The sequence below is a fragment of the Semicossyphus pulcher genome, unplaced genomic scaffold (assembly GCF_022749685.1).
Source record: "Semicossyphus pulcher isolate SPU_LCO1_2020_fin unplaced genomic scaffold, fSemPul1.0.p SCAF_16, whole genome shotgun sequence".
NCBI lineage: Eukaryota > Metazoa > Chordata > Actinopteri > Labriformes > Labridae > Semicossyphus > Semicossyphus pulcher.
In genome coordinates, this window is record NW_027211670.1 from 23782943 (window position 1) to 23806494 (window position 23552).

At 41.6% G+C, this 23552-nt stretch overlaps 1 protein-coding gene across 1 annotated transcript in view; it reads right to left on the reverse strand.

The window, feature by feature from the left end:
• The window catches only part of skap1 (src kinase associated phosphoprotein 1), a 31278-nt gene extending 7960 nt beyond the window's left edge, over nucleotides 1-23318 (reverse strand). The window contains exons 1-11 of the mRNA XM_069665074.1: nucleotides 23088-23318; nucleotides 21494-21599; nucleotides 20940-20965; nucleotides 20532-20648; nucleotides 7280-7357; nucleotides 7095-7178; nucleotides 6883-7007; nucleotides 5880-5943; nucleotides 4148-4348; nucleotides 1810-1863; nucleotides 1558-1667 (exon numbers count right to left, since the gene is read on the reverse strand). Of these exons, the coding sequence (XP_069521175.1) occupies nucleotides 1558-1667; nucleotides 1810-1863; nucleotides 4148-4348; nucleotides 5880-5943; nucleotides 6883-7007; nucleotides 7095-7178; nucleotides 7280-7357; nucleotides 20532-20648; nucleotides 20940-20965; nucleotides 21494-21599; nucleotides 23088-23127 (1005 nt within the window). The 5' untranslated portion in view covers nucleotides 23128-23318. The remainder of the gene's footprint in view (nucleotides 1-1557; nucleotides 1668-1809; nucleotides 1864-4147; nucleotides 4349-5879; nucleotides 5944-6882; nucleotides 7008-7094; nucleotides 7179-7279; nucleotides 7358-20531; nucleotides 20649-20939; nucleotides 20966-21493; nucleotides 21600-23087) is intronic.
• Between the last annotated feature and the right edge of the window lie 234 nt (nucleotides 23319-23552).

The following is a 23552-nucleotide window of genomic DNA, read 5'->3' on the forward strand; positions in this document are numbered from 1 at the left end:
TCAGGAGGGGAACGTGATGCTTTTAGGACGCAAAATGGGACACGGGTGGAGTCACGCCGTCACACAATACCAAACACTCAGAAGCCGTCCGGAGATCACCTCTTAATAATTTACAACCAGCCCCTCGCTTTAAATCCATTAGAGGATAGTTAGGATACTCTCTGGTAGTCTGTCACCATGTTATGACTTCTGCGCACAGCTTGACAAAACAAGAGTAATCTGTGTTATTAACACTGCGAGATACTACAGCCAAGTCTCGCTTCCAACCTGGACTTAGTTTTGCTTTTACGGTCTTCAGAGAAGCAGTAATCTGACCCGTACGGTGAAAAAAGATCCGGCGGGCAGGGCCGAGGCAGATCTGAAGCACAGAGCCAGGTCCCCTTTGTTTCCTCAAGTACGCCGCCTTTGTCATCACGTGTGAAAAATGGACATGGCTGTTTTGACATTTTCCCCTATCAACCAGCACACACAGACAGAGGAGGCTGGCATCTCATTAATCTGCCGCTGCCAAGAAGCGCTCAATTAAAAGTCCATCTTGTGTGCAGAGCATATTTCACCTGTGCTATATCTGCGCTTACAAACACAAGGCTCCTTTTTGATACTCTTTGTTTGTCTAAACTGTAACAGTGAGAACATTAATGTTTTAAAACCGTATATAACAAATAATTAATATTCAGTGGCTCCAACTGCTGATTAAAGATGCAAAAAATCATGATGTTGATCATTTCTCAAACTCTACCACATAATTACTTAGAAAACAGCTGAATATACGGCAATTTCTTCCTCCCTCTGCTCTTCAGATAATTTAGCCTAAACACAGAACATGATGATTCAATTTCAGAGCATCCAATAGCAACACTCAGGGAACAAGTCCCTGAACGCTGCAGAGTAAAAGTGCCTAAATTACAAGCCATTGATTTCCAGTAGGGTGGCTTTTCACTGGTAGATACTCTGCATGTAACTACACGATGGCCATAAAACACGAGGAAATAGATTGAGGGAAAAGAGCTGAGATGCAGGATGGCTTCACCTGCAGTTTATGTCAAACAGAAAGGAAGAGCTTCGCATGGCTGCCTACTCAATTAACCCCTGTGATAGAGGCTCCATAATGAACAACAGCACCATTACGCAGCGCCCGAATGGCACTTCACCCTAGTGGCCCCCGGAAAAAGACAATGCCACTGTTGGTGCTTCGCTGCTGCATCGACACAGAAGCGCTCAGTAACAGAAGGGTTTAGATGTTGGGGATATCAGCATGTTCAGGAAGTAAATGAGGACACAGTGATTACTGGAGTTGATGTTGTTTAACCCTTAAATAATTGCACATTGTACACATTTACATCACATTTAACTCATTTTAAACTACTAAAATTGCTCCGGTAATTATGTCAACGAGTCCAGGGTGCAATCAGGAATGGTTCCCATTAGAGATGAATGACAGAACAGTAATCTCCCATTTCAACCGGCTGGGAAACATGTGTCCAGAAAAACCACAGAACTCTGAGAGAACTTTAAATAACCTCTTTTTTTTGGGGTGTATTTTTTGCTGATGCTGACCTTGCTGATGATGTAGATGAGGTCTCCTCTCTGGAAGGCCAGCTCGTCCGGCTGGTCCGCGAGGCAGTCCCATAAACCCTGGTAGTAGTTAGCGTAATCTGATGACCAAGCTGAGAGGAAATGCAGAGCACGGATTTAAACAAAAGAACAAGACAATGTTCTTTTCTCAAGTTTTAGGCAAAGACCATCACGGCAAAGCATCAAGCTGGAAGTGTTCTTGTTATTAGTGAAAGGCTGTAACGAGGGTCTGACCTGATTTGTTGTTCTTCTCGCTGCTCTCATCTGCTGGATCTGGGAAATCCTCTTCTACAAACACAACAAACAAAATGATATGTGTTAATGAACAGCTATCTTTGTCTGACTTAATGTTCAGCAGCAGGAAGCATTTTTTACTAGATATTAAATCCCAAACATCCTATTTTCATCTTACGAGACAAAACAGTACAATGATTATAAGAAGCATTACCTGCTGTGGGTCTGACTCAAGTAAAAACTATTTATTAGGTTTCATTCTGTCTCACACACTTCAGGAAGAATTTGCATTAAAGAAGCTTCATGATGGAGCAAAACGTCACACGATACAAGATGTCTATTTGTCTTTAACAAGCCTAAACTCTTCCATGAGGATCATTTGTTCACATTCGAGAGCCAGAGAGGAAAAGTTAAAGAAAAAGGAGGCTGTCTTTTAGGCACGCGGCGGAGGCGGACGTGTCATCGACTGTGGGGCGTGGCACCCGGTGGTCTGAGAGGTGACACAGTGATATGCCTGCCCTCTGTCTCCCACATCCATCCTTTACAGGAGCAGGCTGACAGCCACAGCCACAACCCAGCAACACTATCCACCTTCCAGCACAACCTGCGCCTCTGCTTCCAGGAAGACCGGGACGACACACACACACAAATCAACACACTGAGACACACACACTGTATATCCACATGCATATTTGAGTTTGCACAGAGTTTGTATATTTTTGATGTTTTCTTTCTCAAACACAGACATTGACTGAAATGTTTGCATAATTCACGAAACAAAAGGTTATTTTAAATACATTAATTATGGATATTTATGGATTAACTACTGAAATATTAAGTGAAGAAAAACAGGTTTCAATTCTGTTTGCTAAAGGTCCGAACATTTGTCCAGTACTCTTCCACTGCTGCACAAAGGAGCATCCTTCAGTCGAGAGGCCACCGCTACGGGCCAACGGTTTCTATATCAAAGTGATTTAATTTTCCAGTCAATAAAATCAGTCATCAGCACCAGAGCCAATACCACCATCGCTCTGCAATCTGCCCTCAACTGAGCCATGTTCAGAGTTTTGCTGCGACAAAACTGTGGGAGCTCATCAGAGAGAAAATGACGCTTCACTATCAACCGACATTTCTCCACTTGTTTGGCTACTAAACGTGCAGCATGTATCTGATAAGGGTGCAATAATCTCCTGATGTTAAACATTAACAACTTCAGGAGATGGTGTCAAACTTGTAAAGTAATCTTTAACATGCATATGAGCGAGGATGATTATACAACGGATATACAATCATTGCAAATAAAATATTTTAATTCTTCAAATACAAACACAAGCAGCTTCCATCGTCTGATCACTGTGTAGAAGCTGTAAGTGGGCAAAGAGAGGTGCAGAATGATTGATAAGTGAAGGGGTGAGAAAGTGAACGAAAGAGCCCGTCATTTGATACGCCATCTGTGGTCAGGGTCTGTACCTCTTCCCAGATGGCTTTGAACGCTGGCGTGACAGTCTGAAGACTGATCTCCCTCTCACCACTGATTTTGGCAAAGGTAATGTACTCAGTGAGTGAAACAGAATCTTGATGTATCTTATTTAATAGAAAGAGTGATGGACGACGGCCTGGAGAAGATCAGATCACCCCTTTTGTCCTTCTCAGGAGCCTGTAGCCACCCTGACACATGGGGCTGTCGCGCCCTCGGTAGGGACTCACAGGCACTGTTCTGGGGTCTTAATCAAACTCTAATTTCTATTAAAGGAGTGACAGAAAGAGCTGCAGAACTATTTTAAGCCCAGAGAGATGCACTTTTTTACTCCCTTTCAGCTAAATTGCTGTTGCTAGGCAATTTTAGCCAAAACTCTGCTTAGTGGATTGAATTGTAGGCTATTTGTTGCCTGGCAACATTAGCTAATTGGACATGCTATGACAGAGCATTCGACAACAACACAGCTCTCGCTGATTTCAACAACATAACTGTTCCTCCACAGATCGCTCTCTCTGTGAGATAAGGAGGGAGAGCGGAGGAAGCTGGTTTTAGTCGGGATGAAGAGGATCCTGTGTGCCTCTGCAGCAGCAACCTCAGTCCTGACAAGCTTATTAGTGTGGCTTGATTTAAAATGAGTGATCAGTCTGGGTGTAGTGGTGTTAGGGAGGCACCTGGAAACACAAATTTCAGAGCCAGGGGAGATCATCACTGATGCTTCTTGCTGAAAAAATCCCCTAGGGCTCGAGTGTGAGTGTGTGTGTGTGTGGCAGAGCGACTGTGTCTATTTGTGTGACTGAGTATCATGAGAGTTTGTGTGTGTGTGTGTGTGTGGGTGCTCGTGTGCCCATATTCTCATACCTGGCAGCACCTCGTAGATATCCTCGTCCTCCTCTTCGACCTCCCCTGACTCATGCCCTCCTCCCGGTTTGCCCCTCAGGTGCGGGAGCTGGGCAGCACCGGGCCGAGGCGGGGGAGGGCCGCTCACCCCCTCAATGTCATCATAGGTCTCCTCTTCCTCCTCCTCGTCGTCATCGACGGGGATGAAGTTGGAGCTGAGATCTATGGAGGAAAGGAGAAACAATGTGACGGGCAGCGTTAGCGTCAATATGGAGCACAGCGTGGCACAAAAGACTCACACGTGCATTAAAGAGTGAAGTAAGAGAAATAGTCCAAGGGTTCTGACACGTGCTGTGAAGTAGCAACAACAAGCAATGGAGGCTTATTTCCATACCATAAACACACTACTACTTACAAGTTTTTTTCACTAAGCTATCAGTTTATTAAAGCGAATGGCTTTTATCTTTTAGAGCCTCGGTTTGTGTCTTCAAAATGCTTGTTTTGTCCAGTTAATAGTTCAAACTACTAAAATAGCAGGAAGAAGAAACCAGCAAATCGACAGCCTTGTGATTATACCATATGTAAAGAGCTGCAACAATTAGCTATCTAAGCGATTAGTTGATCAACAGAAAAATAACCAAAATATAAAACCAAAAAATAACTAAAGTCAGCCTCACAAATGTGGAGATGTCCTGCTTTTTTATCTGGTTTATTTCATATTGGATTTGGATTTCTGACTGACTAAATGAGACATTCAAAGACATTACCTGGAAGACAGGGATGGACATTCTTTATATTTTTCTGACATTTATCCACCAAACAAAAAATCAATTAATCTAGGAAATAATCTGCAGATTAACTGATAATTGTAGATTTCAGCACTAAATACAACAAAGCACCTTTCCTTGTTTGTCACACCCCTCTCTTTCCCTCCCTCACCTTGCAGTTCCTATATTTATTTTTAATATCTCTATCAAATAAAAGCAGAAGGCCTAAAATGATCTGAAAATAAAATACATTTTTATAAAGGACCCGAAAATGAAAGTAAATGTTGAGAAGAAAAGTCAGCATTGTTCTCAGGTTGACTCAGAGGCTGAGGAGGGTAAATAATCACCTACGAGTTCAGGATCAGACTGTGTTTGGTAGTAAAACTGGGCTGGGAGGAAGTAAGACAAACTGCACAGTGTCTGTTACTTCCCGCAAATCAGTGGCCCGGGCCGAGCCCATTTTAGAGGAGACTAGGCACGAGTGCTCGCTCAGATGGAGGAGCCGTCTCATTGCAGGCGACTGGCCGCTGCAACACAGGGTATCAGGTCCTCTGCCGTACACCAGCGGCCAAGCAGAAATCAATGTCACTGGAGGATAACCAGAACAGCTACCAATCAATTTCCTGTAAGCTGGAATTCGGTAGGAGGGTTAGGGGAGGAGTGGTTGGGGGTGGGGGGGTGCTGTATGATGGTGCACATGACATGGTGGTTGACATGTCGAATGAGGAGATTCAGGACTGGTGTGTTCGGCTGTTAATGATGGATCAGGTGGTTTTCCTCTGAGTCAGAGATGATAAAGGGCTCCCTTTCATTTCTGACCTTTCTCCCCCTCGGAAACAACCAAACTCAAGTAGAAAATAGACGGAGCTATTCAAGTCAATTTGATCTCTATATCTATATCTATAAGACACACATCTTTATAAAAGACACAAAGCTGAAAAACAGCACATGCAAAAGGAACCACAAAAACAGAAGAGCTTTCTTACCTCTAAGAACAAAATTGATTTGGTCCACCCATTCCCTGGCCTCTTGAGGACTGCTGGCAGTGAACTGGTGGGAAAGAGAGGCAATAAACTCGCAATTATCATCACATCTAACGGTGCACAGATATAAAAGTGATTCTTAATCTCCGAGCCGTAAAATAAAATCTTTTCCTAGCTGTCAAATAAGGAAGAAAAAGAGCAAATAACAATTCCCCTTTTTAAAAAGGGAAACATCCGTTAAATCTGTCTCTGAAATTAAATTAAATTAAATTCCTGGTGACCCAGAAAACAGTGTTTATGTGCCACACAGACATGAAGAAAATGTCCTTCACATGGGTTAAAGACGGACTTGGACTGGATTTGTGAAGTCAATCCAAATATATTTCAGAACATAACCATATGTTGCCATTACAATCACATATAGGGCAACTACTAATGACGATTTCAATTATAATTTACTCTGATGATTATTATCTATTGCCGGTTTATAAAATGTACAAAAACAATGTGAATCCTAATTTTCTTAAGTCCAAGTTTAAGACCTTAAATGTGTTGTTTTGTCATTTAAAATGTCCAAAAATACTATTATTAAATCCCAAACTATAAAACAAGGTCAACATATCCATTAAAAAATAACGTCCAAAAGGTCAAAGATTTTAGCACATTTGCTCAAAAAAGGAAAACAATGAATCAATGTTGGTTAATTTTTGTGTTGATCAATTTGTTGGTTAATCCACTAGTCAAATAAGGTTAACGTTCTTTTATAAGGAGCCATTAAATTAATTTTTGACAGTGAGAAAAGTATCTGTTATAAGCTCAGATTTGCTGTGATGTAGATAACTGATGGATAAGAAGGGCTAATTTTAAGTAAGGACACTACCATAGCCTCATTAAGTCTTGGTACCATTTTAAAAATACAATCTAGTCATATTCCTTTATTTAGATTTTCTAGAAACATACTTTTCTATCTCAGTGATATTTACAGGCTTGTTGTGGTGATACACACCTGGAAGGCTCGCCGTCCGGGAGCAGAGAGCTCGAAGCAGGCGTTTTTCTTGGAGTCTTTTCTCAGGTTGGTCACCAGCTGCACGCTGTAGTCGTTGATATAAAAGGAACCCTTCTGCTGCTTATCTGCAGAGGGGAGCGCACACGTGAGGATTTAATCTGATTCAATCTATGAGCCTGTTTTGTTTCTGTATGTCGGCGTTTCAAACGAACCTTTATCACTCCCAAAGTAGTAGAATATTGAATTGTTCAAAACGCACCATCTCTTCTGCCACTCTGAGCCGAAGAAGCTGTGATCTGGAGAAAGATGACAATGATCAGCCCATATTAAAATCATTTCTTTATATATATTTTCAAGTATTTTTAGATTATCGGCTCGTATTTTTATGCTGATATACCTCTTCGTTTCTTCTCCAAGTAGCCTTGCTTCAAGATGTTGCTGAGGTCCTGGACTGCCACAGGGGGGATGTCAAAGTCTGTGAACAGAGGGAGTTAATTAGTTAATACAAAGGTAGAAAACAGTTAAAATGTTCCCAAAGAAAGAGCAAATATATATAATTTACAATGATAGAAAAATCAGAAGCAGCAACAGAGACTTTTTGTATTTTTCTTGATTAATTAGTTAAAAAACAAGTTCTTAAAAGAGTTTCTTCCCATTAAATAATCGACTGATGGTTTCAGCACTCACGTCTGATAATGTGCACCTACTTCATTCCTAAGGCAAAACACGCACACACAAACACACAGCATGCATACCAAGTCTCCAACCCTGTGGATCAGATACATTCGTGCAAGGCTTTAGGAAACTGGGGATCAATACATGTACAGTGCTGCTGAGCGCTGCAGTCCATTCATCAGCTCACATTGCACTTTTAATGGGAGTAACCTTCCTGTGGAAATTCAAACAACTCTCTTCAATTTGCAAAGTCAAATGTTAGAGATGAGAGGACAATTGCACCGCTTAAGAGGCTTAAGTTAATTAGTGCAGTTGTTGGACAATGCAGTGCACATAGTTTTTAGCTTACTGAGCGACTTGTGCTGGAGAGAAGTAGTTTCAAAGAGGAACTTATATGTGATTATGTTTTTCACTGTAGACATTATAATCACAGTAAACATATTAGAACATGTGCTTCTGTGCTTCTTCTTTTGTCATTAAGGGGAACTTGTAAAGCAGACCTCTGGGTCGACCTCAATGCTCTTCTTCCGCCCTGTGCTTGCACTGAAGTACCTGGCTTTCCCATGTGTCAAAAACAAAGCTTCCTCTGAATACATTAGTCAACAGGCATTAGCCTTGCAGGGGGAAAAAAAGGCAAAGGGAGAGCAGGAACTGCCTTGTTAGTTTGAAACACAGGAACAATTTAAAGACCATTTACACTAGTCGGTATGACACCCCATTCAGACCACTGATGACAAGGGAAATGCCTGGAGTACATCCCCCTCAGAGAGGACCTGTTTAACTGCTGGGAAAAACCAAACATGTCATCCCACAACTGGTTTAAATAAAGAGCATCCCCCCACCACGAGACAAACAGGAACCTCAATCTCATTCATAAAAATCAGGACATGAAAAGGCTTCCAGGTTGAACGCCGACTCCATCTATGGGCTCCTCTCTCTCTCTCTCTCAAAGACGTGGTTTGGAGTTTATTTTCAGGGTCTGAATAACTTTGATCTAGAGAGCAGCGTGCAGCTTTTTGCTTGGCTAACTTCCCAGAGATTTAAGTTCAATACAATCCAGCCTGTGATCCCATAACCCCGCACCGCTCCAGCTCGTGGGCCTGACGGATGAGCGGGTCATTCCAGAGCAGAGCCCCAGACACCTCACCGCACTAACACGCTCACATATCATCAGCCTGCCTTTGTGGATGGACTGACCGGTGACACTATAAATACACAGGTGCTAAGGACTGTTTTGTCAAAGAGAACCTGATTCAGTACATCATAACAAACAGCTATCATTATGCTCCCCCACCTCATCTATCCGCCGGCAGTCCGTCCATTTTTTTTTCTCTTCTGGATCTGCTTCCCTGTTGCGGCCCACTTCTAATCCCCTCATCCGTCTGCTCACCTCGCTCTTCATTTATCTCAAAAAGGTCGAGCCCGGCTAATAGATGAGGAGGTGCAGAATCAACACAGGATCACTCTGATCTGCCGGAGTCAATAAACATTACACATTCATGCGTGCTTAACACTTTGACGCCGCGTGACCTGACCTCACTTCGGCAACCAAACATGGACTTTGGGTGAAGCACGTACGCAGGGAAGCAGCACGAGCTAAAAGCTTCACACTGCTTGATGATGCTTAATCCCACCCTGAACAAAAGCAGGACCTGATTGGTCGGGCACTAACGAATGCCTCCTTTAATGAAAATTACACACTAACACCTCTTTGGGACCCATGCAATTTTAAGTGGATATTCCAAGGTAATGTTATTTGAAAATAAGCAATCTAGGGCGTTAAAATACCCCAACAACCATCATGGTGTTTGAGTTTTGAGTTTGACTACAGGCACAGAGAGACACATTAATGCATCTAATTAAGCCCTCATCAAAAATCGCAGACAGACGGCACTCCTTCATAAAAATCATAAATTGCGTTATCAATTATTCAGGGCAATGCCTTGACTTCATTTTCATCCCTTTTGCGTTTTAATTAGCACCATCCACAGCTTTGGTATTGACATTAATTTGATGGCAATTTATTGATATTTCAGCATAACCTATTTAGCTGAGTGCAATTACCAACAAAGAGAAGCAGACAGATGTGATGTTCGAGCTGCTTTTGTAAATCAAGGTGAGGAGTTGCAAGGCGCCGCTAACTGAATCTAACTGCTCTCGGTGGTCATCAGGAAGGAAAGATGTGAGTCATCCTCATTTCCAAATGGAGGGAGATAATCAATAGAAATTGACCAGAGATATGTGTTTAATTGATCCTGACATATGAACATTTCCATAAGCAGGCTGACCTGTGCGCTGATGAGTGCTCCGTTCTGCTGCCTTCCTGAACTTGTTTGAAACAAGAGGGGGGGGGGGGATACACAACAATGCATCTGAGCTGCCAGCGGTTTGCCACAGCCGCACTCTCATTTGGTTATTCACACTCTCCCAGCATGGTGTTATGAGCTCAGCAGTTGATCCCGCAAGAAAAGGCTGATTTATGTAAGCATGACCAGAGGGAGTTAATGTATTCTCTCATTAAAATCCACTTTACTTAGGCTGAAAGTCAATCAAAGGCTGGATAGAGAGTGAATCAAAATGAAGGGAAATGGTTGGGTGGGAGGGCTAATATGTTACATTAGATCTAACGGTGGTCATAATGCAACAAAGATGTTATGAAAACACAAGAAATGCACAGAAGATGTTGATGATGCTACAGAAGATGGAGCGAGCGGTCGCTGCAGCATCTGTTCTGTGAGACGAAAGGAACGACATCAATGGCAGGGTTCAGTCACAGCAGGGGGACGTGTACTCCAACAGGCAGGAGCACTGTGGTACCCCCGGCTACTGAAACATCTAAGACAGCCCGTTCCACTGAGAAAAACTGTGAGGAGAAAAAAGCCTCCCTCTTTTATCTACTTCTGCTTTTTCATTCTTTTAATTTCTGTACATAATCATGTTACTTAAAATTATATGTGTGTGTTTTACATACATGCAGTGTCTTGTAGTACCTTGTGAGACAGGCTAACTGCTTGAAAAGACATGAAAATAAAAATGAATCTAACATATTTGAAGTCGACATGACTCTGATGTCAAATATCTGTTGCCTTGTGTGTCGGCTCTCTTCTTTTTAGTGATTGTCTATGTGTCCTGTGTTCACAGTGTTTGCTTGAAAATCCTTACTCCTGTGATCCTCTGTGCTTTTGAAATTATATTGTATATTTTTAGACGTTTGTGATGCTTGTTTCATCTGCGCAGGGCTGCAACTGCTGATTATTTTCATCAACGATTAATCCGTCGATTCAATTGATCTTTAAAATAAAAAAATGGGGAAATTGGCTTTTACTAGTTCCTTATGCTCAAGTGGTTTTCTTTGTGTCTGTTTTGTAACAGAATACTTTGATAGTGTAAATATATGTTTTAATCAGGATGGTAACCTTTTCTTTCACATCCCCTTTTACGTTTCACAATTTCATTTCCGATAGTTTCAGTTGCAGACTTTTGTTAGGCGGGTGTATATCCGAACTAGGTCCCGTTCTCATCGTCCAATCGCATCTGTAATCTTACATTATCATACTTCTATTGCTTTATATGTAGTTAAACACATCTCTCCTTTACGAGCTGGAGGCAAGCCAGCGACTTAAAATTGCTCTCTTGCTTGCTGCCAAGTAGTCCGCCTATAGTGTTTTTTTGAGGAGGTCTTTTTACATATCTGAGCACATATGGCAATTCTTTTGTCTGTTTTTTTTTTACTATCAGGATACTTCGCCTATCAGTAACCCATCTTCTTCCAGCTGGCGACCCGAGGCTGGTGCGGAGTGAGCATAGAAATCATGACAAGAAAAAGAGTCATTTCCTCTACCCGAAAAAAAATCCTCAAAGCTTATAAAAAAACACCAACAACGAGCCAACGAGATGCAGCGTTACTGTTTAGTAGTCTGCTCGAACAACAAGAAGCAGTCATGGCTGCTCATGAGAAAGATAACACATGTACACAGCAGAAGTACCTGTGGTTGAGACGGCCCTCAGTTGGGGAAAAGGAGAGCTGTTTTCTACTCGAGCTGTGCTGTGTTACTTTGAAGCAGTCGATAAGATTCAGTTAATAGCAAAGCTGTTTGTTTCAATGCTTTATTTATATGAATTTCATAAATATACAACTGTTAAATGGATAGTAACCTGCATGACAAATAAAGTGTTTAATTGAACCCGAACAGAGGCAAACAAAACTAACTCTGAAATACTAACCTGTGAGAGGCTGAAGTGTAATTATTGTATATTTATAATATTCCCTAAAAACAAGTTTATTTTTCTTTCTTTGCTTTGGTCGTTGTTTGTATCAAACTGCCAAAGGACCAGGGATTAAAATGACCCTTATGCTTTCTCTCATAGATAACTAAAAATAGAAAGTAACTACAAAGCAAGAGAATCATAGTTTTTTTTTATCCAGAGGAAAAGATAAAACTACATCCAAAAACACAACACACTGGCAGCATAATCTACAGGGAAATGCATCAGTTTACACGGGCCACTTTACGAGATGAACTGCTGTATTTAGGAGCGAGTAGCAGAGGTGACCGCCCTCATAGCACAGGTAGAAATCAAAATCAGCCAGTCCTCGTATGTTTTCTTTCTCTTTTGCTCAGTCCTTAAGCGCGGGGGCTCTCACAGCGCCTTTCGATGCAAGAGGTATTGCATTGAATGCAGCATCAGGGGGCAGGACCTGACCCCCGTGTGAACTCTGCTGATGAGGTGAAACAGAAGGCAGAGAGAGGCTCCCCGGCCCTGAGGGGGCTGCAGGGGAGGAATGCTGCTGACTCTACAGACGAAGCGAGCGAGACCGCAATCCTCTTCGATACTGTCCTTGATTAGGAAAAAGGATTCACTCGGTGCACCTTCACCCACCCGGCGCTCAATCTGCGCGCGGGCCAAGCTAAATTGATACATTTTTCCTCATTACAGTAGAAGGCCTCTGCTGCGCGTCCCTCCAGCGAGGCGGCCGTCAAAAGGGAGGAGAGAGACTGAGAGGCACTGAGGTTAAGGGCAGAATGTCTTCCCTGCCCTCCCATCCTCCCCCTGATTTGATTAGGACTCCAGTCATCGATACATAAACCGTGTTTAGGACCTCCTAATGCATGTGTTTGAACCAAAGAAAACATGCAGTGCATTATATCAGGCCACATGATGCCTGTATGGATGTCTAATAATGTTTAATGGGGCAGAGAATTAATGTAGGAGTGATTAAGGATTCTTTTTCTTTTTTTAATCAGGGATGTCGATCAGATTAAACAACAAATGTCTCCATCTGAGTTGAGATAAAACTTCACGTCTGATGAAGAAATAAAACTTTTCTTGATCAGGTAAATACTTTGTTTTGGTTTTCTTATAAATATAAGGCAGTGCAGAGATATCTGCTGTTTGTCCCTTTTATTGTCCGACTGCGTCTGTTAAAGTTGATGCAGTTTGGAGGAAAAAATAATATATACTTGTGTGCCTCTTTATATAGATAAGTATAGATATGAAGTAATTTGAGGCTCCTTTTTGCTCCATTTCTACGCTCAAACATCACAGGCCGGCCACTGTAAAGACACTAAGGGGCTAAATTTACTATGTGACATCGGCTTCCCCCTGGGCAGCCATAAGCAGCGTATACAGCGACCCTGAATTTCCCTTTTCTAGATTTACTACCACTATTCAAATGCTTAACTGCGGATACAATGATCCTCTAATCGCTGGGGATGGTTTTCAGCTGCTTCACTGACACAGACAGAGAAAAAAAGGAGTAAGAATATAAATACCAACAATGGAGGAGTTCGGGCCCACAGGAGAGCCTGCATATCTGTGATAAAACCCGATATAACACAGTCAACGACGGAGCCCGGAGGCACAAACACTCAGAGAGAATCCACACACTCGCCCTCTCAATGTGCAGTTATTGCAACTTTAAAATGTGCCTGTTATTTCCACTAAAACGCTTTAAACATAATTTTAGCAATAATAGTAAATAAAAATATGTTTTCAAGGGGCCATGTTATTGCACTGTACGTTCTCAGCAATATCTCATGTCTATTACCTTTTTATATAATTGCTCTTATTTTATAGCCACTGCTGTTACATATACTGCCAATAAACAATTAATGTCATTATTCTTTGACTCCTTCCATAAATCACCTGGCAGTCCGTGGGCAACAGGTGTCACAGGAAATGTTTTCTGTCCATGAAGAAGCTCTGAAAAAAGAGTCGTGCTTGAATCTGACGCAGGTGATTACACATCAAATTAGCTTATTTTTTATTCAGAGGAACAAATTATTATTATTTCTAATTATTGGGAATTATATAAATCAAATAACAGTTCTCAAAAATACTTTAAATAATATTTATTCTGGAAAGTTTTCCCTCTTAAATGCCACTATTGTGTTTTAAATCTGTAGACCTACTGTACATATAATTTCTGTGATATGTTTAAATTACATCTTTTAGCAGATTTCCTTTAAATCTTTTATATAAAGACCTTTTTGGAACAAATAACAATATGTTGGAGATGCAACAGGAAATAGTAATGATTTTGAAATAAATAAAATAAAACATAAGAATTGTGCCGATAAAGAACTTCAGGCTCAAAGTGACAAGTTGGTAAAATAATAACAAAATCATTGTGATTTTTTTTCCACAAATCATTTGTTCTATATAATATTTAAACTTTTTTTTAATGCACCCTTCATGAATTTGTTCAAAAATAAATGACTGAATAAACCGGAAAAAAAGGATCGAATTTGCATTTTCGTCATTGAGAGGAAAACGGTAAATCTTCCTCTGTGACAGTAACTGCCACAGAAGTCGTTTCAAACTGATATTATGAAAATGTACAAATGAACTCATAAAAAATATACCGCTATATGAAACAGCAAGCGTGATGCTTATTTTTATTTTGCACTCATATTTAATTGTTCTGAGTAACCGAGATGGCACTGAAGATTAAGCAAAGTAGCCGGACCTACTAAAGTTAAAAATCAATAATTTCATCTTGTTTATTTAAGCCTTGCATTAAATAAAACGTCTTTCACTGCTATCAGACTGGTTAGTATTCAAATTATAAATCATTGTTTTCTTTAAATACGGCTGATTAGAGCTTTTTTTTAAATTTACTTCCTTTCTTTATGAAATATTTTACCAATCCCTCAGCTTCTGATTTTGTCTCTTTGAGATAAGCTAACTTACAGCTCAGGAATCTGTGAATCAATGGTCAAAACATTTTCATCACAGATAACGATTCTTACTACAGCTTATAAGCCCACGGCAGCCCTGTCCCACTTGGCGCACACACGCGCTGCAGACTTTTTCCAGCCGTGCAGAGACCCCGGCGTAAAGAGGGATGCATCCCCAACATCCTGGAATAACTCCACAAGGGCATGTTAATGACCTTAAAGTGCTACATTACAGCAACAATTAAACAGAGGGATCCCAGAGGCATTGGGAGCCGTCGTGTCACTGTCTGTGTACAGGCCAACACATCTCTCCCATCTCCATTTATTTCCCTAAGAAATCAGCGGGGCCACCTGGGCTTGGCATTGAAACTTCATTCATCTCCAGAAATGGATTCCAGTGGAGGGCAAAATCAAATTCTCATTTGCAAGGCAGGGGGAGAAAGAGAGGGAGTGAATGCAGGAGGTACCTGGGAACGCTAACCTCTGGGTGAACCCGCCGCATCTGATAGTTTTGCTATTTGTCTGTGACATTGACAGCTCTGGGGGAGATTAGGAGCCACCCTGCCCCAGCTTCCCACTTTGCATTCTGCCTATGTGCCTCTTTACAGATGGACTGCTGCACATTTACCTTCGCCTGTTTTCCCTGGGTTTCAACACGACGCCACACCAGAGGCAACGGAGGGATGTAATTATATGCAGTGCAACAATAAAACAAAGCAAATGAGGGGAGAGCTGCATCAGAGGGCTTACAAACCGGGAGGATGCAAAAAACACTACATGGTGTGGCTTTTGGTGGGGGTGAAGCCGGAGATGAGAGTGATGGATGCCCTTCGGTTAAATACGTCCAAATCCCCCCTTCAAGCCGCTCTCTTCTTGCCAGGCCGTGTGAGTGAGTGTGTGAGAGAGAGTGTACAAGATTAATAGTGTAAACAGCGAGGGAGAGAGGGAGAGAAAGGCAGCCGGCAAAGAGAGAGAGAGAGAGAGAGAGAGAGAGAGAAGACTATCAGCATCTGCAGCAGCACAGTAGCCCAAGGGGAATAGAATGAACTTTTGAACCCTGGTGGCAAGCAGTCGCAGCGATGCACAGAGCCTGCTCCTGCCTCGTAATGTGTGTGTGTGTGTGTGTGTTTCTAGAAAAGCACACGAAGAGAGAAGAGGAGAGGAGAGAGTGGAGGAGAATGAGAAAGGGAGGAGGTCATTAACATATCCCTCGCTTCCTTGCAAACTAGCAGCCGCAATCCAAATGTCATGAAATCCATACACCGATAAATGACTGAAAAATTAATCTCCAGGCAGATATTGTGACCGATAGATACAGTAGATAGCTCTCGCAGACTCCAAAGAAACTTTGTGACTGATGGGAGTTCTGTGACAAGAAGGCCAATCATTCACACAACCCTGGACCGAGCGCAGACAGGTCACAGGTTGGCCAAGCAAGAGGTCAGAGGTCAAAAGTTCAGTATGTGGGCAGACAGCACGACCAGAGGCCGACAAACCTGCAAGGAGGTCATTAATGCACACGCGAAACACCGTCCAGGTGCTGCATGAAGACACAAGACAACCTCGGATAAAACGTCACAAAGCAAATAAAGGAGACATTTTTCATCATTTTCTTCTCTCTTTCTTTTAATCCAGTTTAATTTCTTTTCCCGTGAAGCATCCAGAGACTTCCGTTTCCTCCATGACTTAATTTGACTTCAAACACACTCAAGGGCCAGTTGGCGCTTTAAATATTGCTGATTAACCCCCTAATGAAGCATAAATCCGTCAGCTGGCATCGTTTTTCCCAATTTCACCAGCCAAGAGACCCGGGCATGCACCCTCAAAAGCACTTCACTTTATATAGCTTTTTCAAGCTTCAGCCAAAATGACAAAATTTAAGATTTAATATTCTATTTTCCAGCAGCGTGTAATAATGTTATACTGTGCATTGGGTCCTGTTATTCAAATGAGGAACAGGCAACAGCGACGCATAACTTCAGATTGGTTATCCGACGGCATTTTATTGAAAGTAATTGGTTCAGGAAATTGGGCGAGCGCAGTAATCACTGGCATGAGTCCTGCTGTCTTAATAAAAGTACACAACAGAGCACACCTGCATTTACAGATAAAACTTGTGTTTGATTTAAGGTTGAAGTCATTCTTTAAAGCAAAAAGTTCCTTTGTTCCTGCTTCTGAATTGGAGCGAAATGTAGCTTATCTTTGTTTAATGCAACATTTAATTAAAACATTTTTGGACGCGATACAAACTTCAGCTGCAACAATTTGACATAAACTGGCAATTGTCCAATTTCTACTGAAATAATCTATTAGATATTTTTAAATGTAAAAGTCATAATTCTCTAAATTTCAGCGTAAACTGAACATTTTTGGGTCGTGAACAACAGAAAACATTTGAGGACATCGGCTTTGGTTTACACTGATCTCTATCCTTTATTTAATTGCTGCAACCCTAAAGCAAACAATATGAAGAAATCTGCTTAGCCTTTAGGAAATTCTGATCTTTACAATATGTTGTACAATACACGCACAATATGTGTATTTTATATACTAAATAATAACATACTAACCTGACAGTATAATTACATTTCATCGTCAGTTGAATCACTACCTTCCTATATGTCAAATAAAATGATTTCTGAGACATTTCTTATGTCTTCCAGATTTTGTACTGTAAATCATCTCAAAGAAAAAGCTTGTACGTTTAATTGCTCAAAAAAAAATGAGTATAGCATAAAATAAAACGCACGTGAGCTCTTAGTTAAGTTAATAAATTCTTTAGCTCCACACCTGGTCAAATGCAGACTTCATGGTACATCATAAAAGAAACATTATGATCACAAAGGGGAAGAGCGAGTCATATCGAAAGTGTCATCTATCCTGCCCGCCTCCTGAAACAAAGCTCTTCCTGCAGCGCTCTGTCATCGCTGCAGCTTCACAGCAAACATCCCCGAGCGCCCAGCGGCGTTCCCCAATCAAAGGAAAACAAACAGGCCATTTCAACTTCGTAAACTTGACCTGCAAACAGCATGACAGGGCTAAAAGCCCCACATCTCCTGCTGTCTCCTGGGGTCTATATCTGTGTGTGTGTGCATGCGTGTTCATGTGTGCGTGTATGTTTAAGAGATTCTACTCGCCAGGGGGAAAAAATCGAGAGCATATATCTGTTTATGTATGCAAAATGCACTAGAATGGCGAGAGTGAGCGATGGAAGGAGTGTAACAAAAACCCAGAAAATGTGTGTGAGCCACAAATAGCACCGAGCGAGTCAGAGAGAGAGGTGGAGGGTGCTGAAGGGGGCAGACGAGGCTGGGGTGAGGCTGCAGGCGCGGTCAGGTCACCGGTGCGGTCGGCGGGTGAAACTCAGTTCACATTACCATGCAGACACCCAGGCTAACAATGGAGGCTCCATCTGTTCCTGTCAGCCATTACAAATCTGGTGTCACCCAGTCCGCTGAAGACAACAGGCCACCGCATCTAATCAAACGGCACAGGCTCCTCCTGCGTGTAAAAGCAGCCATCGACTTCACACTCACTCACTCTCTGGTTAGGGAACAGAGAGCAGCGAAGGCAGGCAGTCGATTACCACGGATAATACATTCTCCGAGTCACAAAGTCCCTTTTGTGTACAGTAGGCTCAAATAAAATGATACAATTAAACTAAGGAGAGCAGAAACTCCATTTTCTACCATCTCCTCACAGCCAAGCGCTTTTCTCTAAATCACTACATTATCTTTCATTTTTGCAACAAAGGTTTTGTGCTGATTTTTGCATTAAAAGGAGTAAAAGGGAATTTAAATAAACCCAAATCGTCGACCATTGAGGATTGTTCCTCCAAAATTGCCACTGATTTCATTAAGTGGTCGTGCCATTATTTTCCACAAACCCTCCCTCTTCCATTGAAACAGACCGCCCAGCAGAAAAGTGTGAGCCATTTCTTTCAACCGGCGGTGAACAGAGAATGAACTCTGAACTCCACATGCCCTTTCAGCGAGGACACAGGCCATTCACTACGCTAACACGGTCGCAGTCGCCCAGCAATAAAAAAAAAAGACATACAGCTGTGAGGTGGGAATTTTTCTTGCAGAGTCAAAATGTTATGATTATTGATCCAACAGTGAAAAGTGTGTTTTTAAGTGTTTAGTTTTCAATTCTCAAAGCAAAATGCAAATGAAAGAAAAAAGGAAATTCTGGTTCTGCTGCATAATTGGCTATTTCTCCCATTTAACACAGACAATGGTGCCAGATTACACGAGAGCGTTTACAACCATCGCATTCAGTAACAGAAGGCGTAGTTTGTAGCTGGGCGTGTTACCATAATAGCCTTAAGGGGAAATTTTTTAAGCATTTTATAGTTTGATTTTGTTTGTTTGCCCGAGGAAATCTCGCTTTGTTTGTTCGGAAATGAACAATTCTGAAAAAAATTAAATTATCATTGTCTTGTGGATTTTCTTCTCCACCATCTGCCGTGATTCGTTCTCTCTATTTTTCTAAAGTTACAGAGAAAGGCGGCAGTTAGTCTTCAGTGGGCAGAGGACGGAAGAGTTCATTATGTCGTTTCCAAATAGGGAGATCAGTTTTGACTAAATCCAGCTGGCACTGACGCTGTGACAACAGGTTCTTTTTTCTTATCGGGAAATTCCACATGAGTCCAGCATTCCCTCAGGAATGGAGCTTAAAAATCGCAGGGTAAAGATGGGCACCTAAGGCAGACGAGTCAATAATGCCCACCTGCGGCATGTCACGTCAAGGGCTATTAGCTGGAGCATAGAGTCAGAAATACAAAAAGTCTGAACGGGAGGGAGGGCAAGTCGGAGAAAGGAAGATAGAGAGAAAGATTGATACAGGGAGAGAGGGATGTAACACACATGGCCCCTCAGGTACAGTGTTGTATTTCAAACCCCGGTTGTGAAAGAATAGAGGGGCTTGGGGTCAATCAATCACGGCATTAGCCCGCAGCTACAAAGCCTCCTCTCTGTGTGGGCCGCCTTCATGCCTCCCACAGTCCACACGTACAGCTCAAGGGGAAAGATCAAGAGCTGAGGATCCGCCACTGGAGGGAGCTCTAGGTCCCTAATCAGAGCTTTGTGAACCACCAGCCAGCCACCCTTTTCTCCAGCATGAATCCAGCCTACCTAGTACCTGCACACTGGAGGAGGAGAGGGAGGAGGAGTCACTGATGTCACCAGAGCAGGCGAGCAAGGTAGGAGGCCAGCAAAAGGGGGGAATTTCACAGATGTGGTCTGTTTTTTCAAATTAAGAGGGCGAGCAGCAATATACAGCAAAAGGGTCTGACTGTGCTTCCTGTGGTGAGGTGTAGGTGTGCCAGCGAGGAGGGCGAGGGTTGTTTGTCAAAAGTGAATTTGTTTGGTTTTCTCAGAGGAATACTGCATTGTCTCCTGTGACAAAGACTCCTCCTTTTTACATTTTCCTTTGTTGGTGCACGCTGTAGCCTTTCAGCAGAAACGCATACATAATATAGACATGTACGTTTTACTACTGCGTTTAAATCTATTGTCCTTGCTTAAACTTGACTGAGCCTCAAGCTGCATATGAATTAGGGCTGTTATGTGCTGCTCAAATACAAAATTCTTTACTTTGCATTTCAACTTAAAAAAAGCCATGAGAGGTGCTTCACCCCGCATAGACGCCCAGATAAAGAATTAGGCCTTTTTCAGCTCAGATCTCTGCACTGCGCAAATAGTGTAAGATAACACAAGAGCCCACACACACATACACACACACACACACACACACAAAGGGGAATCTGACTCAGGACTATTGTTAACTTACACTCAGGGGCTCCATCGTCCTGGTAGTCAGAAGCTACTGAGGCGTCGTCTGATGGGGCAGAGCGACCCAGACTGGAACTGCGGTTGTCATCAGAACCATCTTCATCTCTTGAGTCCGCTGAGTGTGTGAATGCGTGTTCATGAAAACGTGCATTTGTGTGGAGAAGAAGGAAAAAGGCATTCTTTATTAATCCAACAAAGAGAAATTACATTTTTTTTCACTCAAAATACACACATGCAAAACCTAAACCTCAATACATGCATCAATATATAATAGAGAGATAAGGCAAACATTACTGAGTGAGTCAAGTAAGAAAATCCAGTCTTACAAAAACATAAATATACTACAGAAATCAGTGTAGTCAGAGTAGGTAAAGTAGTACTTTGATTTCAGGGTGGTTTTACTTACATCTGAAGGGGAACTCTTGAGGATTCCTGTAAAATAAAAATACACACAAGCATTAAAATCTTGTTCTGCGCTTACATCTTCAGCTCAGCTTCAGCAGTATTCAGTAACTGTTTCCTGTATAGAAAACCACAGAACCCAAAAGTTCTCTGCAGGGAGCAAGAAAATCATTTCATGCAGTGCAGGCAGCAAGTAGAGACGTTTCCTGTATAACCTCACTTCACACTTCTTGTCAAGGTTTCAGTTTGTAAAGAATGTTTACGAACTTTTGATCATTACTGGAAATGATGTTGTATTAAGATTAAATTATTCTGATCACAGATTATTCTGTGAGATATTTAAAACCTTTCCTTTCCGTCCTGAAGGTGACACCTATTAGACTTCCTTGAGATGTAATTTTACAAACTGCAATTACAGCAACAATTAAGGCTCTTCTGTGGTATTAAAAGCAAAACTTAGATAATGATGTAATGACAGCACATTGTGACACTTGGTTAGTAAAGCATCTATCTGTGCCTCTTGCTGATTTAATGCTGCATCTACAAGTAAAATCCTACTTCATATGGACGACCCTGAAGTTATTCAGCAGGACTTGTCTTGTCTCTTGGGCATCTTCAGTCAGGTCTTCATCTTGTAGGAGCTCTGCTACAAACAGCTCACAGTCTAAAGAGAACAGAAAGCACTGTAAGTATGGCAACCATGATGTGTTTTAAAAAGGACACAACTCTGAAGGATTCAAACACTGATTAGTTTATATGATTAGACTTATAGTGAGTTTAAGAGATAAAGATACTAAAGTACAAAGACATAATCCTTTTATCACATGTTGTCCTATCATCTGTCTGTCACAGTCACAAATCCAGACCTTGAAGTACAAACTAAATGTCTTTAGAGTTTGAGAACCACCGTGTGCCATCTAGCACTGCGATGAAACCCGTACACTAGATGGAAACAACAATATAAACACCTGTCCACTATAACACACTCCAACAGAACAACCTGTCAACAGTTTTCAGTGCAACTTGTTTCTAAGCACATACATTTGATAATTGTGTTTTGGTGTCCACTGTCTGTTAGAGATGCACCAACTAGTTGTACGCAAGTGTGGCAGGGGATCTTATTGTTGTGATGTTATAGTAGCAGAAGATCTGTGAGCATCTCTCTCAGAATCTGGTATGCTTGTTCTGCATGTTCCATTTGGCTTTGAAGAAGCATCTGTAGAAACAGTTTGCTAACCCACAACCAAGCTAACATTAGATACACCTGTTTATTATTTGCTCATGGTATTTGCGCTTCAAACGTTTGTGAAGGTTTTTTTCACATGAACTTAAATATCACCAACAATCTGTCTCCAAAACAGTTCGAGTTGTTTTTTAAGAATAAAAAAGTCAGTTATCTTATTACAGTTTCTTAAATGTGAACACTTTCTCTATATCTCTTTGTTTGACATTGGAGGAAGCCATCTTTGACTTTGAGAAGCACCGATCAACATTTTCTGACATTTTAGACCAAACAATTAATCAACTACTAGAGAAATTAATCATCATATTAAGTGTCCATAAACAGTATGTCCATTAAGAATTCCAGACTTTTTGTATCTGCTAGTCTTTTCTAATAAGATGACGGGCTTTACATGTGAAAATAAGTCCAAAACACAGAGGTGAGACACGACAAGTTCAAAGGTCCGAAGAAAGGAAGTGGTTAAAAGCTAACTTGATTTTAGACATGCTAATATTACCCACTGAGAAAGACCCGTGCTTGTTGAAACAGGTTGTCCTACCCATCGCTTATCTGATTACATTTCTTTATATCCTCTCCAATGTTACGGCAACAGACCAACAGATGCAAATGTTCTTCCAAAGGCACTGTTTGCTGGCCTGGCAGCACATGCAAATGTAGTGAAATACTGTTCGTGTAGGCTAACTGAACATCACAAGCTCATGATTGTTGCAAGACTTTTTTAAGCAAGAAAATAAAACACAAAGATGGAAGAAGTAATTTTTAGTTTTTTCTCTTAATGTTCACTAGCAAAAGAATCGTATCGTAGTATATTGTATATTTTCATTACATTCTTCTTGAGTAAAAAATCAAGAGATAAAACTTATTCCCAAAGAAAAAAAGCATCATTAGTAAAAAAGAATAAAAGATTACCATCCAAAAGCCTCCTAATGTCGATCGGGATCGTCCCCATCCCTGCCTTTCACTTGTCCAATTGAGACACTTCTGCTTGCTGACTTTTCAGACTTCCTCTGAACCTTCACGATTTTGGTTTTTAATCCACAAGACAAGCTATAAACACCCAGCAACTGTCATACTGTTACAGCTTCATGGCAAGATAAGGGCCTTGCACACACGCTCACACACAAACTAGAGAAGCGTCTAACCACCTGTGTCCTTTTGATCTGAAACCTAACTTCCGTGCATGCATCTAGATTTGCACAAAACGGGGTGGAGCAGGTCATGACAACTTCCTCTAGTTTCTCATGACATAGTTTCACTGACGCTGAAGGAAACCCTTTCATATAGATCTACAATAACACAAGCCTAAGTAGGGACCATAATCCTGTACATTTGCTTCCCTATCAGCATGGAAGCTTAGCGGAACTGCCTGTGATA